Genomic DNA, 16,875 nt, shown 5'->3' with positions numbered 1-16,875 from the left:
GTTTTTTGGTTTTTTTTAGTAATATGGAAACCTCAAGAATTTTCATCTAAGAAACTCGTTATAAATAACTTGACATATACTATTCATTATCTATAGCTCTTTCAGAACGACTCCGCCATATGGATATTACTTCGAGACAAAAATCATTAATTATTCTATTTTATTTCCAACTGTAGAATCCACACGGATGATTTACTCTGAGACAAACACGTTGTGATAGTTGTCTTACCTAAGCTGGTCAATTTTATTTGCTTATTTGCTCTATTTGCCAAGTTTATTTGTTACAATGCAAATCAATTCCTCACTACCTGAAACCTGTTATCAATAAAACACTAAAAATTTAGAATCACTGTATCCACTCAGATTGACAGCTTTCTATCAAGTTTCCAAACTTTCCTTCCACTGGCATGATAAGCGATGACAACCCTCTTTCACTCTCCCTCTACCTTTACCTCTTTTGCCATGCTCTTTTATCATCACTTTGGTCTGTCTCATCAAGCCCCCAGACCTAGCTCAGCTTACCCCAAAGCCTACTTTTATTTCTGCTCCCGCGTAGAGAGAGGCACAGAGAAAATGTAAACAGCCACGTTTAGTACCACTGTAAAAAAACCAACTAATTAACTATTTTTCTACTCTAGTTCTGCCATCTTCTCTGCTGGTCAACTACCTGCAATCTCAGTAGCCTTTCAAATCACTTCTCACTTCTGCATCACTCTCTTCTCCTTATGCAGTAGTTCAACAATTTCCTCCTATCCTGTGAAGGACATTACGAAGCAGTGCCAGGGAAACGTATCATATATACTCACCATTTTATTTTTCCAGAGGTATCTGTTGATGTCCATTCTTAGATGCAGAATATTAGGCTAGGTAAACCAGTGGTCTGATCTAGTATAGCCATTCTCGTATGGAAGACTACTGCTCTCCCGGGTGCTTTTGCTTCCCAATGACACATTTCCACATTCTTTCAACTTTCTCACATTTCATTCTCTTCTGGCTCTTCCCTTCATATTAAAAACAAAGGCTGGCACATTACAAACCTAAGCTCCCCCACCTTTTAACAAAAAGACTCTTTGATGTCATACCTTCCTAACAACCATGTTATCACCACATTCAACGAACTAAGATGTGAAAGGAGATCTAGAATTACTTGTTGCCAGTTCAGAACTAAACCCATGACTGTTAGGCTTCTGCCTCCCATAATCCACTGAACCTCTTATCAGGGTTTCCAGCGACCTCCTTCTTCGGGAATTGACACCACATCTCATTCTCTAACTGTAAGCTGCCTTCAACATTGAAGACTATCCTCTTTGAATATATATCTCCATCTTACTCTTTCAGTTCTCCTCTCCCAACTATCCCTGCAGATGGAGATCCCTTACCAACTTTCATCTTACGTTGCCGTGTATAACTATGCTTGGGTAATTTCATCAACATCTTCAAACATCTCTATGCTGCCAACTTTCAGGTCTCTCAGTTACAGATCTATTTCCCCTGTCTAGATAAACTAAGCTTTCTGCCTATTTTTGACATTATCTTCTGCATATGTTGCTGTACAGGCAAACTCAGAAGAGCGAGGGCTGAGTTTAACTCTATCTCAACTTTCCTTATTCACAGAACCAATTACTATCATCCTGTTTGTCATTCAATGCATTAACCCAGCATTATCAACCAAGACCTTTAACTGCTCATACCACCCCTATACGTACAGTTCACAGACCTTCTGCCTACCTTAATACATGTGCAAGTGTGTGTATATACTCAGTGAAACTCCTGTCCATGCTCTCATCAATTATAAGAACATCCACAATGACTACTTCTCGCCTTTTACAAAAGACATGCCTCTGCCCTTCACCGTCATGTAAAAAGTACAACCCTAAACATCACTTTCTTAGTCCATTCGCTTTGACCAGTATCTCCACTCCCTGCCAATACCTCCCACCCTGTATCAGATTAAACACAGGGTTCTTGTCTTCAACTACAAGGCACTAGCCAATACTGCTCTCTTGCTTAGTTTATGGGCTACCTGGAAGGAGGAACATATTTTACTGTCTTGTCTTAAAGTGCCTAGCACAACGGGGGCCTCATACCTAACCTGGTTTGGTAGGCACTATGCTAACAGAAATAAGTAATTTGGGACATTGACTTACATTGTATGAGAAGGATACACTCCATTTTCAAGAACGAATTCCAAGACTGAACCTGTATCTAACAAGACACTTCTGGAACTTCTCAGATGTGTAAGATTTTCTTTCTCACTTCTCCATATACTTCCCTGCTAACCTACATTTATGATGAGAGAAAGACAAAAGAGGTCCTGTTAATTAAAATCTATTTCCCTTTTCTCATTGTGGCCTAAGGGAGGGGAAAAGAAAAAAAAAAATCTATGGTGCTCACCTGCACCCAGACTCTTGCTTAGTAATATATACAATGAACACATGAAACTTGCTTTGCCACTCAGAGCATTTCCTTTCAAAGTCAAGAACTACTGCTTGTTTCAGTATGTAATCAATCTTTAATACTACACTGAATACACACTCTGCTCATATGCAAGACCTGAACACTGACATGATTTTAAATTTTTCCCCAGAAGTCATACCAGGGGAAATGCAGCTTGCTCTGTTAGACATAAAAAGGAAACAAACAAGGTGGTCTAGGAAGTTAAAAATATTAGAAGAGGGGGGCAAGAATTTAATCAAGTTTTCTCCATAAACTTCATTTTTTTCTCTGTCACATACACCCAGCATTTCCTTAAGAAGTTCCCACGGTGCTCTTAAGTTAGAGATTGGTATATCTTAGCATACACATAGATATGCATATATATACACCATGACAGCTTATTCCTCTGCAATACAGGGTTCTATCCCTGCAGAAACTGTATGCAGACCACTCCATGTGCAACTAACAGATACGACTGCATTCATGCTGGCACAAAAAACAAATTCTAATTAAAAACTACTCTGCCTTAGAGAAGGATCTGGGCTCCAACATTCAGTTTCCGACTTTTTTCACCCCAAATCCAATACTCATTGCTATTACTACTGTAGTATTACTAAAAACTGAGATAGATTCTGAACATAGTAATGAGATTCAATCTAGTAATTTTTAAATGCACAAAGATAAGTGTTTGAAAAAAGATCTACCTGAAAACACATCAGTGAATTAGAAGTTACATTTTTTGTCTTGGGAACCTGAAAGAATTACAAGTACAGCAGTTTTCATTTTAGCCAAGTGTGTTCCCTCTTCCACACCTTGCAAGAAAGCATTCACCAGCAACATCACCTGAGCTAAATGAAACTTAAAATCAACAGAAAGAGGAAGGAAAGGCATATTTGGGTATATTTTGTGTTACTGGATTTGTCCAAACATACGCTTTAAAAAAAAAAAAAAACCATCAAGAGAAACACTTAATAGCTATTCAGTTTTATATAATAGATCCCCTCTCAACAGTACATGTAAATCACTTTTAAAAAAGTCGGTTAATGCCAAAACAACAAAGACAACTGGCTTAATCTCCATTTCATTTTTTTCCTTCGGGTAGGCTCATAGGTTCCATAAACCCAAAGCCAGGTTTATGAGATTTTTAAAACTTCAGCATGACATATACAGAAAAATGTGATCTGTGTTTGTGACCGTGTGAACATTTTTAACCCTCACATTCTCTCACTGGTGGGGGGAAAAAAAAAGTATGTAATGGAAAGGATGAAATTAGGTCCTTACTGCTCCCAAGATCAGTGATGTGATTTATTTCTTTACAAGAGCCTTAGTTACACAATCTGATGAAAACAGAACCAGACCCTATCCACACTATGAAGTTCTCCTTGTCTGTCACACTTTCTGCAGCGTTCTCAGATTTTTGGTCCCACTCTGGCTTTTTGGATATTGGCTTAATCAACCCAGTTTACAACAGTTTATAATTTGAGAGCTAAGGAGGCAACACATGACAGCACGGAGGAAAGGACTAAAGAGGCAGAAGCAGAGGGAACTGACAAGCTTCTTAAACCACCTTTACTACCAGGGAAGGCGTTTGGACAGATACATTCTTATTTTCACTACTAACACAATTGAACCCATTGCAGACAATGATTTATTGCAAAAAGCCAGTTTCCTAGCACAGGAAGAGCTTCATCCCTTTAAGACATATTTTTCTAAGCTAAAAATAAGACAGAACTTGTGACAAATTAACATATCCAACCAGGAAGCATTTATAGGAGCCATCCACTGCCAAGATACAAAATGTACATCCAATTTCTTCCAGGTGGGAGCTCTAGGTCAACAGTTAGAGCCCAGAATTCCACACTGCAGTCCGGAAGTCTGAAGCAAGGTGGTATTTGGGGAATAAGAGAGGTACCAGACTTCATACATCCCCAAAAAATCTCCACTGTTACTAAGAATTAAATAAGGTTATAAAAGATGTTACCAGCAAGGTTTGCAGATTTCTAAGTGAGAAAAAACAGTAAATTACTTGACCAAGTATCTCAGTAACGGAAGAAATCAGAATTTAAATGACTACACCCCACTAAAAGCAGAGTATTTCTTATTTGGGTACTTAGGTTTATCCCTACAGGTAATTCAATCAAAAGGAAAGTCTTTCACAGTAAAGACTAAAGTTACACCTATGTTTTTTCATGTTATATATGTTTGTTTATTTCCACATCCACCCAATCTTCCTAGTCCAATCACATCGTGTAACTGGGACTATCATCTTTTAACTGCATTCCCAAGTACATATCACTCCATTTCTGGCTGCAAGTTTTAAAACGAGGATCCCTCGCTATGCTGAATTTTCAAAAACATCTAAAAAACTCCAAAATCTTCCACAAAAAACCCTAAGAAATACCAAATTTACTTACAATTTTTACACCATAATTGTGATTATTAAAATAGTAAACCAGAGTAGTGTAACAATCACATTGCTATCAGGTATCTTAGAAGTAACCAAGATCTGAAACACATTCTCTACACTTGACTGAAGACATCAACTGATTTTGAATCATTACACTTATTACGCCTAAGCATTATGTATAACTGCACCTTAAAATTTAACCCATTGTATAAGCGCTCACCCTAGTTTACTTCCAGCCCAATTGCTTTCCCCGACCTAAGCGGGGGGAAGACTTTCTGTACTATGTTATTAACTCTCAGAAGATCCTGAGATCTTCTTCTGCCACTTCCATTCCTCTCCTATTAACTGCCAGTTTAAAAAAAAAAAAAAATCAGACTGAAAAACCACGGCCAGCAAGGCCACCGCTGAGCTCTCTGTCCCACTGCGGGCACCCCGAAAACTTCAGCCTTCCTTTAAAGGAAAGCACCTTCAAATACGGAGCACAAGGGCAACAAAGTTGCTACTTACAGGAGTGCGAGGGGGCCAACAACCGCTGAAATGAGATATATTAGGGCTGCCACAAGCCCCCGGAGACCCCGAGCGGTCAGCGGGGGGGGAGGCCCTGGGGGGACGGCCTGAGGAGGGAGGGAGGCAGGCAGCGACCAGCTCCCGGCCGACGGGCCTGGGCCGGGCTCGCAGCGCGCCGTGCGCGGCGATCAACGCTCCCCCGCCCGCCCCGAGCCGCCAGGCGAGGCGCACCCGGAAATCCCGCCCGCACCGCGGCCCCGTCCCCGCCGGGCACCTTCCCCGCGGGCCGGGACGCGGCCCGCCTAGGCCCAGGCGGCGGCCGCCCGCCCGCCCGCCCTCCGCGCCACCCCGGCCCCGGCCCCGGCGGCTGCCGCTCGCCCACCTCTAGGCGCCGCGGGCAGGAAGCGGCTCCGAGCCGCCCCGCCGGCAGCCGCCGGGCCGCGCCGCGCCGCGCCCTGCCCACCTGGGTTGCCAGTCATTCCAGCTGCGCGGGTGGTAGTGCTGCCTGCTGCCGGTGCCGCTCAGCCGAGACCCCGGGGCTCTGCGGCTCATTACCTTGCCCGAGACGGCATGGCCGGCCGGGCAGCGGCGCGGGGCGGCGGCGGCTCTTCAGCGGCGCGGGGCGGGCGGCGGCGGCGGCGGCTGCCTCACACTCAGGGGAGGGGAGAGGAGGCGGCCGCGGCGGCGGCGACGGCGGCTGCGGCTGCTGCTGCTGCCCGGCCGCGCGGCATGCCGGGATCGCGGGCCATGGGGCCGCCCGCCCCCCTCCGCGGGGCACGCTGGGAGGGCGGGGCACGCTGGGGGCGGGGCCGCGCGCGCCGCGGGCCGGGCTTCCCCCTCCGCGGGGGGGGAGGGAGGGAGGAGCCGTGGGGCGCGGTGGGGCGGGGCGGGGCGGGGCGGGGGGCTCGGGCGGTGGCTCGGCCCCGCGGCCCCGCGGCGGGCGGCCCCCGGCCGGGCCGGACCCTGCGAGCGCGCGTGGGGGGAGCGGGAGGGCGGCGGGCGGTTCGCGCCCCGCCCCGGCCCTGAGGGGAGCCGGGGAAGCCGTTTCCCGCCCGGCTCTGAGGGCGGGGGGCAGCAGCGATCCCGCCTGACCTCCCCACGGCGGGGAGACATCACCCCTCCCGGGGCGGGCGCGCTGCCAGCACCACCACCCCCCAAGAGTGGGCCTGTGGGTGTCCCCCCCCAAGACAGGGGCTGTAGATGTCCCCCCCAAGAGTGGGCCTGTGGGTGTCCCCCTCCAAGAGTGGGCCTGTGGGTGTCCCCCCCAAGACAGGGGCTGTAGATGTCCCCCCCAAGACAGGGGCTGTAGATGTCCCCTCCAAGACAGGGGCTGTAGGTGTCCCCCCCAAGACAGAGGCTGTGGGTGTCCCCTCCAAGACAGAGGCTGTGGGTGTCCCCCCCAAGACAGAGGCTGTGGGTGTCCCCTCCAAGACAGGGGCTGTAGATGTCCCCCCCAAGACAGAGGCTGTAGGTGTCCCCCCCCAAGACAGGGGCTGTGGCTGTCCCCCCCGAGACAGGAGCTGTAGGTGTCCCTCCAGAAGACAGGGTCTGTGGACACCCCCCCAAGAGTGGGGCTGTGGATGTCCTGGATGTCCCTCCTCAAAACAGAGGCTGTGGATGTCCCCCCCCCCGCAAGACAGAGGCTGTGGATGTCGCCCCCAAAAGTGGGGCTGTGAACATCTCCCCTGCTTCCCTCTGCAGTGGCCTCTGCTAACCTTCCCCTTGCTGGGGTCTCGGAGGGGAGCTGCTTCCCCCTAAATAAGTCCTTTCCCCTGCCCAGCTTTCTCCCCTTGGGACGTGTCACCCATGTGGCACTGCCAGGGAGAAGTCTGATCTTTCCTTTGGCAGTGGCCAGCAAAAAGCTGACTAATTGCATACAAATAGTTTCACCTTCTTCCTCCCAGCTGCTGAAATGCATTTTAAAAGAAAACTAGCAACATACCTTCTTTCTAATCCCGGATTACTCTTCCGTGTGAAGAAGTCGCCACGCTTGCTAGAAGAGCTTTGGATGCAAATAACAGGGAAAGCCTACCTACAAATGGGAAGGCAGGCAAATCTGGGAGCGGGGGAAAACCTCTTCAGTTTGGTACGTATTCTGGCTACATTTCTCAAAAAAAGATGTAAAGACTGACCAGGCATATTGTTTCTCCTCCAAGATCTAGAAACTGGTATTAGCTTATTTAATAAACCTAATTCCTGTCTGTTGAATATTTCTCTAGTTATGAAAAATTATAATAGCTTAGCCAGGTATTCAGCAAAGAGAGCCGGTAGACCAAACTCTTTTATTAATTACAAAATCCTAGATTTAACATCACTGAAAGACCAGAGGAGCCGTTTTAATTTCCCACGTGGCTAATGTATCACAGTTCTGTTGGTGAATTTAGCTAATATTTAGCATATTGCCACATCTCCTCAATTCTACTGGACAGCCATGATCTTACTGACACGATCTTGCTGGTTTACAGGGTGTAAGTAATGCTCGTAAGACATGCACAGATTTCAAAATCAGTCCCAGGACAAAAAAAAAAGTCATATCACAAGGCTTTGCTGCAACATATGTTTTGATGCAATATGACCTAGTGTGCATCAGACTGTATTTCAGCTGACATACTGTGAAAGGAAATTGCAACTCTTGATTAAATGAGTCAGTTTTGCAAAAATAATTAATTCCATGAACCATGATAAATTGTTTTATTTTTCTTCTCCATAATTGAGATGGACATCCAGAATTATTTACCTTGCAACAAAATGCAGTTTTCTGAAGTACGGCAACAATGCCTACTGCAAATTTGCTCGCTCTTTCCAACGGAGTCTAACATCCCCTGCCACTGGCGATGCAGCAGGTGATGATTTTTCCTTTCATTTCATGACCGAGTAATATCCCAATGGTAACAACAGGAATCATTTGTGGGGAAAGGTAATAGTAGGAATGTATTTTCAACTACCTTTCAAATTGATTTAGCATGGGGAGGCAAGAAAGAAAACTGGCACGATATGACCAACGCTGCCTGCAGATAGCAAGAGTTTAAGAACCACTGGTTTAGTGTTTGGTACAAGAAATCCTGTACTCTAGAGGTGAATTTGCTGCAGTCTGTGTGGTCTAATGCAGATCACTTCACTCTTCTGAGTATAGTTGTCTCCATTTGTAAAATGATGATGTTTAGCTTTCCCAACTGCTGTTGTACACAGCCTTAAAAATGTAAAATGCTATAGAGTTGCCAAGTACTGTTAAACACATACTTGATCTGTTTCTCCTAGGATGATTTTATTGTGAAATTTGAATAGTATCATAGATAATAGTTAAACTTCTCATAATGATTTGCAAGATACAGTAATAATTATTTGTATAATACTTTTTCAATTACAGATGTTAATCAACCGCTTTACAAAGATGGACAACGACATTCAGACACCACTTTATGGATGAAAATGTACAGAGAAACTGAGACCTGGATTTTCAAAAATGTCTTCTAATTTTCTGTTCTTAATTTTTGAACCTCAATTTTAGATACTTAAGGCCCAGTACTGACATCAATTGGGTCTGTAGGTTCTTGAGTCTTCTTAAAAAAAAAGTATAAATCTGGATCCCCAAATTAGATATTTATGGACTTAAAAAGGCCCGTCCTAAATCTGAGAATGTCTCAGTAGCACTTGCAGAAGTAGATCTCCAGTCTGACTCCCTGGCTTATGATCAGTCTCCTCACACTGCCCATATCCATCCTAATGCAGAATTCTGGAGTGAAAGACACTGCGAGACACACTTTTGCTACTTTTTAATTCAGAGCAATGATTTCTCTATTTAATATATAACAGAAGGCTATATTAATTTGAATGTTATTTTTCTTTGGAATAAAGTGCAGATTGTATATATTTAATGTGCCTAAATAGGGCAGTAAGTACCATATTGTATCTTTTATCCCTTACTAGTTTATTTCCTGACTAAGCAGTATGTCTAGAAAAATCAGCATATGCTGAAGATTACAAGGCACTTTTGGCCCTATGGTTCCCTATGATCCGTAACAAAGCTACAGATTGAGAGAAAAACAATCACCAACCACGAGAGAGAAAGAGATGCTATTTCCTGTTCGAGAAGTAGGACAGAAGCCAAGGAGCAAAACAGTATTTAACTGGAGCAGAGAAGCACCACATACCAAGATTTTGTAGCCTGAATATTGCGGATGCATGCCTCCTGAAAATTATAAAGGATTCCTAGAATAGTTATTCCCAGTAGCTGCCAATTCTACTGATTCGGTGTCAGGATACTGTTTTTATCAGTAACCTACCAGATTTTCAGTTGTGTGGCCTCATACACTGCAAGCCCACTATTTTCTGGTTGTAGCAGACTCAAAGCACATGTGATGTATGGCCAATCTGTCCAGGCGTAGAAAACCCAGGGTGTCCAGAACATATTGTACTTGTGGTGCATGCACAGTTCATCAGCGCATGCACAGTAGGTCCCCCAGGACTCCTACTGTTTTCTTCATTAAAAATGTCGGTAGGTATAATTATGTATGTCGATTGTACTGCCGAGCAAAGATACTGTCTATCATGAACAAACGGTACAATCTGCATTGGGGTCTACTCTGTTTCATCCCAAAGTGGATTTTTTCCTCATCCTTCTGTGTATATTGATATCTAAATCCAAACTAAGAATGATCCAAGAAACAAGGCACGCTGAAACATTCTAGGGTTTTGAGCTGAAAATCTTTTTAATGCAAAAAAGCAGAATCTTACATTTTAGAATTATGTAATAAATGCACTGTGAATTGAACACTAATAAAAATCATCTTTTGCCTTCTTTGTTTATATAAAAGAGAAAGGAAAATATTGTACCTTTTCTGAGTATTTATTAAACTACTTGGAATTTAAGTGACATGGCACATGGAAATCTACCTATTTCCTCAAGGTCTTTTAGAGGATAACTTTTGCTGAACAGTATTCCTCTGTATCGGTGAAGAAATACAGTACATTAACTTGGTTAGAACCTACATTTTTGCTCTACAGAATTTCTTTGAGATTATTTCTTTAAAAGGTGAGCATTTTACACCTTCTAGATAAGATAGCGTTGTATACTTTCGTGTACAACATAAGAGTAAATACATTAGTTCCTGCCACAGGTTCATTATAAGTTCATTTTATCGTGGATTAACACGAGTTGTGTCGTTTGTGTGTATAAACAATTTCTTGGTTTTCTGTTTATTAACTGTAGGTCGCCTTAAATGTTCTATATATAATTTGTATGCTACCAGCAGCAATCAACAGTCATATAATCATAAACCTGAGTACTTCCAGTTAAGTGAATGGTACCTAAATAAGTAGTTGTTGGAGTTACCTTGACTCGACAAATATATAACCTAAAATAGATATAGGTCTTGAAATACTTGTTGAAGTGACCAAGGAGAACAAAGCAGAAGGGTACATTTTTAGCTAATATAATGAGCTATATTACAGCTGTTAAATTTCAGCCAGGGTGAAAATGGAAAGATAGCCCAAAGCAGTAGTTTCCACGCTGGTCTTCAGGAGAGCATAAACTGCAGCAATCCTTTTATGAGTTTTGGAAATCACACAGAATGCCTTAGAGGAAAGTCATAGTAGACATGCAGTGTATTACACACTTAAATTGACAGCATCGTAATAACTCGCTTAATAAATTTTTCTCTGCATCTCTGCAAACCAAACTCTTTGTGAAACAATCTTACTTCTGATTGGTAGACAACACTGGCTGAGAGTCAAGTATGCCAAATAAAATATGTGCAACTCATGCCGAATAAACTCATGCCGAATAAAATATGTACAAAGAGCAGCGGTTCCCTCTCTTCGGATCAGTTATGGATCCAATTAAATTCTCCTTTCTCAGTACTGTATCCAAGGTCCTGCCTGAGATGGTCTGTTATCTGCAAGCCAAACAAGGTGGCTACATATTGTTGTAAGAGTTGACTGTTTTGACTGGAGGTTGTTGTGAGATTTGTACTGCTTGCATTATTTCGGGAGAGCCTAGGCTGAAGCTTAATGAAAAACACTGCATCCTGCAGGAGTGAAAAGCTGAATCAGACTTATGAGAAATTGCATATTATGAAATTGCTGCACAATGCTGGAACAGAGCTGGCATTAATTGTACTGCAGTGCAGAAAAAGGCAAAGCTGGAGCAAGAAGCAGTTGCCTTTTATTGTGGATGCCAATAGTACAAGACTATTATATAGTGGAGTCCTTTTAAAAAAATTAATAGTTTAGTTGATGCTGTGTTACCTTTCCAGTGAATTTTAGAATTTCTGTCTGTTGAAATAACTGCTCTCTCAGAAGTTTTCATGTTCTATAGACCAGAGTTTATAACATGTCTGTTGAGAGGGTAATTTGAAAGAGCCTGCCAGAAGAAAGTACCAAGCCCTTAAGGCATAGTAAGTCTGTGGAAGTTTGTCTGAATGGCGTAATTAATGCAGTTTGTTAATTTAGCTCATTTTGGTGCTTCTTGCTGATAGTGGAGTTCTGTGAAAACTAAAAGAAAAATTGGTATAACAGGTACAAAACGATTAGCAGTGAAACAGGCAGTAAACTCCCCTGAAGTATTTGTCCTTTAATCTTCTCTAATTGTAATTGCTTTTTCTAGGCTTTATTCTAGGCTTATTATTTTCTTTAATGTTTTCCAGATCTCAACATTATGAAACCTTATCTCTCAGTCTTTCCTTGAAGACTCTGAAAAAGACTTTGATGATATCACTAGAGACGTCACATGAGGTCATATTTTGCGTGGCAGCTCGCTAGCCAGCTTTTATGAGAAAAAGCATAGCATCAGAGCACGAACGGGAGGAGTTATGGAGCTGGACTCATAAAGGTATTTAAGCAGGAGGCCCCCACTGCCCTGACCAGCCCTGGGGGCTCCTGGGGCGAGCTGGGCTCCGGGGGGATCAGGAGCCTGGGCCCTGCGTGGGAAGGGGTGTACCTGGCTGACGGGAACCTGAGGTACCTGCGAGGAGACCTGTGTCCTCTCCAGTCTAGACGACCTTGCCGGACCGTCCCATCTTCCTGCCAGAGATTGCTCGGCCCTTTCTCTCAAACGTGGGGAGCGCTCTGTCCTTCCCGTGGCAACAGGGCTGGAGGAGACGCCACGCTTAGCCTCGCTTCTTTACCTGTAGCTCATCTAGTGCAAAAGATCTACATTCATTTTCCTCCTTTGACCGCAGGGATTCAAACAGCGGTGTGCTCCAACCCTCCCTTACAGAATTTCCCTTGATTAATTCATATTCTCTAAGCGAACACACCGAATTTGTAAGCCTCACTGAACAGCGGTGTGGCAGGGTGCTCGCTCAGGCCCAGTGCATGTTCAGTTACGCCACGCTAAGAAGAAACGCACGTGTCCCAGCGGTTACAGCACTGCTTCGGGGTTGGGAGACCTGGGTGAGAACTTCCTTGCAGAAAGTCTGGTCCCTGACACTAGTCCCTCAAGAAGTATTCTGGCCACCAAAACTACCAAGAGCTCCCCCAAAAGGCAAAGAGTGACATTTGCCCCTTCATAATCACGGTATAATTGACAATATCCACCCGTGCAGTCAAGAGCAGGACGGGCTGCAGCTGCCTGGGTGGCTGTGCGGGGTCTGATCCTGCTCACACCAGTCCCACCATGGGGTGGGCACAGCAGCTTTGGCTGGGGTTTTGCCAGCAGAGATGTGCGAAGGCACAGGAATGCGGCCCAGGTTGAGGAGTTTATGTTAGATAAGTTAAAGCTTTTGAGTAAAAGATGCACTGCTAGACATATGCCTGACAGAATACCGTCACTGCAGTCACTGCAGGCCTACACCTATATATATATCTCTTTGTATTTTAACTGACAAATTTGTGAATAACATTAGTAATAACTGTGCAAGCAAATTGTAAGCATGCAAAGGTAGAACGGTGGACATTTCAGTGAAATGATAAAAGTCATGTGAATTTGGAGAAACAGAGGAAAATTACAGTACCGTATCTGCTGTCATTATTGGAAAAGTGAGTTAAACCTGTAGTTCCATAAACTAAGGAAAATAATGCAGATAATGAATCTCATTTCCTAGAGATTCATCTTCTATCTGTCTGATTTTATGAGCAAAATATAATACAATTTTCTGTCAATTCTGCACATATTTCTCAAGTCGCACTCTTTCTCTCACAGTCCCTCTTGTGAAGAGCATTTTGATGGAAACATGCAAGCTGGGCCGTTTGACTACAGACCTGGCAACGGGACCGCAAGTTATTTACTGAGGGCCCATGACCCCCAGGCTGGCCGAGGGATCACACAACCTCTGCTTCCATGAGAAACCAGCAAAGACAAAAAAGACAAAGTCACTCACACCTCTGAGCGTTTGTATGAACACGTGCTGCCGGGGTGCAAAAACACCAACAGAAAACCAACGGAGACGATCTCTGTTGTCTGTGTCGCGTGCACAAAGCTCAAATAAAGTCAGCACATTGGAAACCTCCGTGTTCAGCAATCGGCTGAGCGTGAGGAAGGGGGGTCTCGGTGGCCCCCGTTGCCTGGCACAAGCTAGAGCAGCCCCAAGGAGAAGTCAAAGTCTCCGTATGCAGAATTAAGGCCTCAGGCACTACCTGAGTGAAACGTCACCTGCATAATTACCTTAGATGCTATTTTTGTGAGGAGGGCCGTGTCCATGCCTAAATAACGACTTACAATACGATTCAAACTGAATCGCACGAGAAGAAATTGTCTCCTATGACCGGATACATTCAGGGCAAAGATTTTACATGAATTTGAGTCTGTGACAAGCTAGATTTAGGAGAGCTGCCTAGCATTACATAAAAGAGAATGTGATTTCCTAAAAAACATACAAGCACTGTAATCACCACATCATCTTCCTGTATTGCCCTATCTAAATCACTATACTTTCCAGCTTCTGTAACAGCAGCCTTACAAACCACAGCTTCCTTCCACACACAGCTTTGACTCATCCCCAGGCCAGGATGAAAAAACAATACATGGGCTTGTACATCAAAACTGTACATAACTCATATTTAACCTTAATTCTGGCTTTTCCCATTTTATGAGTTTTGATTTTGCAACCTTCATAAAGTTCTTTTAATTCAGCTTTTGTATGTTTACATTCAAAACTCCAAGGGTTTAGTCAGGAAGAAACAGAAGAAAAAAAGCAGAGCTCTCGTCATGTGATATTTACATGTTCTTTTAACATTTTTTTGTGATTTACATATAATTTCTATTCCTCAATCGCCAGTACTCGTGGTTTCTCTTGTAAAAACAAAAGGATGTTATTCTATAAGACTGTGTATCCTATAAGACTTTCTAGGCAGAAATGGCATCTTTGCTTATATTTAGCACAGGAAGACCTTGATCTTGTTGGGATCTCTGAGCACAACCATAACATTAAGTCTAATAATTACACTGTAGAAGAGTCCAAGAGCCTGAAGTCAGTGGGAACCCGTCATTCGAAGCAGGATTAGCTCTCAAGCAGAGCACACTTCCCTCTTTTGCTCTTTCTTTGCTTTACCAGACTCCAGTTCACGTTGCACTTTGGCGCAGCTCCTTGCAGCGCAGCTGTCCTCCTTCGGGCCGCAGCCCGCGTAGCCAAAGCGCAAAGCAGCATTATAGCCCTTAAAGTAAGGGCCTTTTAATAAACATGACTGGCCTTTCATTCAGTTAGAAAGCAATCCGTAAGTGACACGTATTTATTGTTGTCTGTCATGTCAGTTGCATTAAATTCTTATTTGAGATATTAATTAGATCGTTTTTAGTCTATGGCGTGTAATTGCTTAATTCTCGCAGTTCCTTGGACTAATCATTCCTCAGTCTTGCACATACAGACATCATTCAGAATGAATAAAAATTAACCTTGAAATAATCAGTGATCCACTAGCATAGTGCTTCCTCATAGTGTTTTTTCTGGTTATTTTTGTTCACTGAATATAAAAACAGGCAATGTTTTGGTCTCTTAACTCATTCATTCAGCTATTTTCATAAAACAATGACACTAGAAGCGGCGCAGCGTTTATTCAGGCTGGTGTGCCCGTTAGTTAAACTCTCCAGATAAAACAGCATTCAGCTCCAAATGTGCAGGTCTGGTCCCCCAGCCCCAGACAACGTGTTCACAGACCTGTAAACCCCAGCGTTACGCTTTCACCATCACACGGCTGAAGAGCAAGCTGAGTGTTTAAGCACTGAAAAGAAAATCCAGGAGACAGAAAACTGACACTGAGAAATGCAGCAGTACCTGCTATAGCTGCATAAATAATCGCCGCTTCAGTGTGGTTACCACTCAGAAATGTGGGTGTACTATATACATACACACATATGCATTCCCACATACTGTTTGGATTGACATCATCAATTTATTCTAAACCTAGAATCCAATTTGAAAGGAAAAAAAAAGGATAAATTTGAATGAAGTGTATTCTTCAATTTTTGAACTTTGTAAGATTAAAAATGACACGGAAGCAAATTACAAAGGAACCCATCACTTCTACGATGTAATGAAACCAATCACTCAGGGGTAGCTTTTTAATGCATTTCTCTCCTCTTTTCATTCTCTGCTGCCCCGAAGCGTGTCAGCTGCAGCCTGCTGGCTCCGCAACGCTGAAGGCAACTTCAGGGTATGCCTCCTATGGCAGCCCAGCTCCGCGCCGTGCTGAGCAGCGCTGCAGCTCCCCCAGTCCAGCATACCTAAATAAGAGCCAATGCACATCAGAGGGGCACACAGCAGCATGTTAAGGCAGCCTCATATGTAAATAACTGATTTTTTTTTTTAATCAGAGAATATCAGTGATTTGCATAAGTGACAGGATATATGTCGTTTCTTTTGGTTCCCCAAACCCTCCTCATTAGAGAACACGTGGCTTAGTAAAATATGTAAAATTGATGTACATTTCTGGAAAATGCCTGAACTGATTAATTACTTCATTTGATTTATATATTTAAATTCTTTTAGCTGGGTTCAGATGTCCCTACTACCTGCTAAATGCGTATGGACTTTTCTTGCGCTAAGATGGTGATTTGGAGAATATCTGGCTGCCCCGAAATTTCACTTACAGGTTCCTGTGCCTGGGGAGCTCGGGTTTATCCCGGAGGCTACGGGAGTTACCGCTCCCGTCTCGGAGACCTCCTCGGGCCTGAGCGGCAGTACGCCTAACCCCGGGCTACTGCAGGGCGCAGACCGACTCGGTAACGCGCGCGGGAGCCCAGGTCAGACCACGCTGGAGCGGGGCACGCGGCAGGTCGAGGGGCACCGCGGCCTCTCCTGCCACCGCGGCACGAACCCCACAGCTGGAAACGCCAGCCTGAGCGGGGAGTTTTGTCCGTCTCGTAGGCTGCTCGATTTATTCCTAATTTTTGCCTGCTCTCTTGGCACCCTCTTTGAAAAATGCCTTCCCATGCTGCTGAGTCCCCGCTGCACGAGGTCTGCTCTCCCTCCCGTCTCAAAAAGAAGATGCTGCGGTGTCAAGCCCGCTGCTTGCCAGCCGTCCAGCCCAGCAGCGACCGCTCTCCTGCGAGTCGGCCGTCGCAAACCCCAAATGATAACTTCTCTCGTGTC

General features: G+C 44.2%; 1 protein-coding gene and 1 long non-coding RNA gene across 4 annotated transcripts in view; one reads left to right on the top strand and one right to left on the bottom strand.

The window, feature by feature from the left end:
* Positions 1 to 6,090, bottom strand: part of SMG1 (SMG1 nonsense mediated mRNA decay associated PI3K related kinase) — a 70,022-nt gene extending 63,932 nt beyond the window's left edge. The window contains exon 1 of one of the 2 annotated variants that reach the window (XM_068908205.1): positions 5,814 to 6,090. In XM_068908205.1, the coding sequence (XP_068764306.1) occupies positions 5,814 to 5,902 (89 nt within the window). In that variant the 5' untranslated portion in view covers positions 5,903 to 6,090. The remainder of the gene's footprint in view (positions 1 to 5,813) is intronic. The other variant, XM_068908206.1, reaches the window with a different exon arrangement.
* A 293-nt stretch (positions 6,091 to 6,383) lies between these two features.
* LOC138061073 (uncharacterized) lies at positions 6,384 to 10,074 on the top strand. Of its 2 annotated transcripts, XR_011134693.1 has the most exons (4): positions 6,384 to 6,518; positions 7,255 to 7,436; positions 8,066 to 8,193; positions 8,718 to 10,074. It is a non-coding gene; the product is annotated as an uncharacterized lncRNA (long non-coding RNA). The 2 variants fall into 2 exon arrangements; XR_011134692.1 differs by lacking the exon at positions 8,066 to 8,193.
* The last annotated feature ends 6,801 nt before the right edge of the window (positions 10,075 to 16,875 follow it).

The sequence above is a fragment of the Struthio camelus genome, chromosome 15 (genome assembly GCF_040807025.1).
Source record: "Struthio camelus isolate bStrCam1 chromosome 15, bStrCam1.hap1, whole genome shotgun sequence".
Classification (NCBI taxonomy): domain Eukaryota; kingdom Metazoa; phylum Chordata; class Aves; order Struthioniformes; family Struthionidae; genus Struthio; species Struthio camelus.
The sequence above is the reverse complement of the archived record's forward strand: the minus strand, read 5'-3'. Positions and strand labels throughout refer to the sequence as shown.